This window comes from Penaeus monodon, chromosome 22 (assembly GCF_015228065.2).
Source record: "Penaeus monodon isolate SGIC_2016 chromosome 22, NSTDA_Pmon_1, whole genome shotgun sequence".
Classification (NCBI taxonomy): Eukaryota; Metazoa; Arthropoda; class Malacostraca; order Decapoda; family Penaeidae; genus Penaeus; species Penaeus monodon.
In genome coordinates, this window is record NC_051407.1 from 42,636,126 (window position 1) to 42,637,098 (window position 973).

The 973-nt window shown below is 31.0% G+C and overlaps 1 protein-coding gene across 1 annotated transcript in view; it reads left to right on the forward strand.

Annotated features, from left to right (window-relative positions):
- LOC119587172 (MTRF1L release factor glutamine methyltransferase-like) overlaps window positions 1-973 on the forward strand; it is an 8,584-nt gene that overhangs the window by 4,504 nt on the left and 3,107 nt on the right. Inside the window, exons 3-4 of the mRNA XM_037935939.1 lie at window positions 36-121; window positions 602-809. Coding sequence (XP_037791867.1) covers window positions 36-121; window positions 602-809 — 294 coding nt within the window. The remainder of the gene's footprint in view (window positions 1-35; window positions 122-601; window positions 810-973) is intronic.

A 973-nucleotide genomic window follows, 5' to 3' on the forward strand; every position in this document is an offset into this window, starting at 1 on the left:
ATTCTATCTGTGTACTGATTTTGCTTTTCTTGCAGAGAAAGCTACTTGAAAATTTAAGAACATCAGTGTCTGAGGACTTGTACAGTGAATTAGATCGTTTGATGACATGCAGACTTGCAAGGTGCGTCATTAAACTCTTCAATTGAGTTTATTCAACTTAATTTTTTTTCTCATGAATATTCTTTGTAGGATTTTTTATTTTGAAATATCCAAGGTGAGAATATTTAAAGTTGATTAAATAATTTTTGACAAAAGAACACAAAAGATATTTTTACCTTAATAAGGTTTCATATAATTGTTATTGCTGTCAAGTGCAATCCCAAGTGCTCTTGATTTTATGAATTGAGTATAGTTCAAATTGCAGTATTCTTCAGATAAATGAAACAATGTGGTGATTTTTTGTGTGCTTATTATGAAATAAAGAATATTGCTTTTTGTAAATGTAACATTAAAGGGGCATAAAATCCTTTTTTGATAGAGGGCTTAATTAAGAAAAATAAAAGGAGTGTAAAGAAGCCTGGCATGATTTGGCCATATGATTAGAAAATTCATTATTTGGTTTTCTTTGCAAATTTAACCTAAATTCAGGTTTTCTTTACAGAATGCCAGTTCAGTATATTGTCGGTGAATGGGATTTTCACAATATAACCTTGAAGATGAGACCTCCAGTGTTCATTCCCAGACCAGAAACTGAAAGCCTAGTTGAGAAAGCATTAGAGCACCTGCAGGGAATATCAGCTCCGAAAGTTTTAGAAATTGGCTGTGGTTCAGGTGCAATCAGTCTTTCTCTTCTGAAATGTATGAATGAAGTAAGTGGGATTATTTTGATGTGTAATTTATTTGAATGTCATTGATAGAATGCACATTTGACTTTTATGCCATTATTTTACAAGTTATTTTTCTTTAAACAGCTGTGCCATAGCAGAAAAATACCTTAAAATTTACTAATGCACTTTTTTTTTTTTTGCCATGT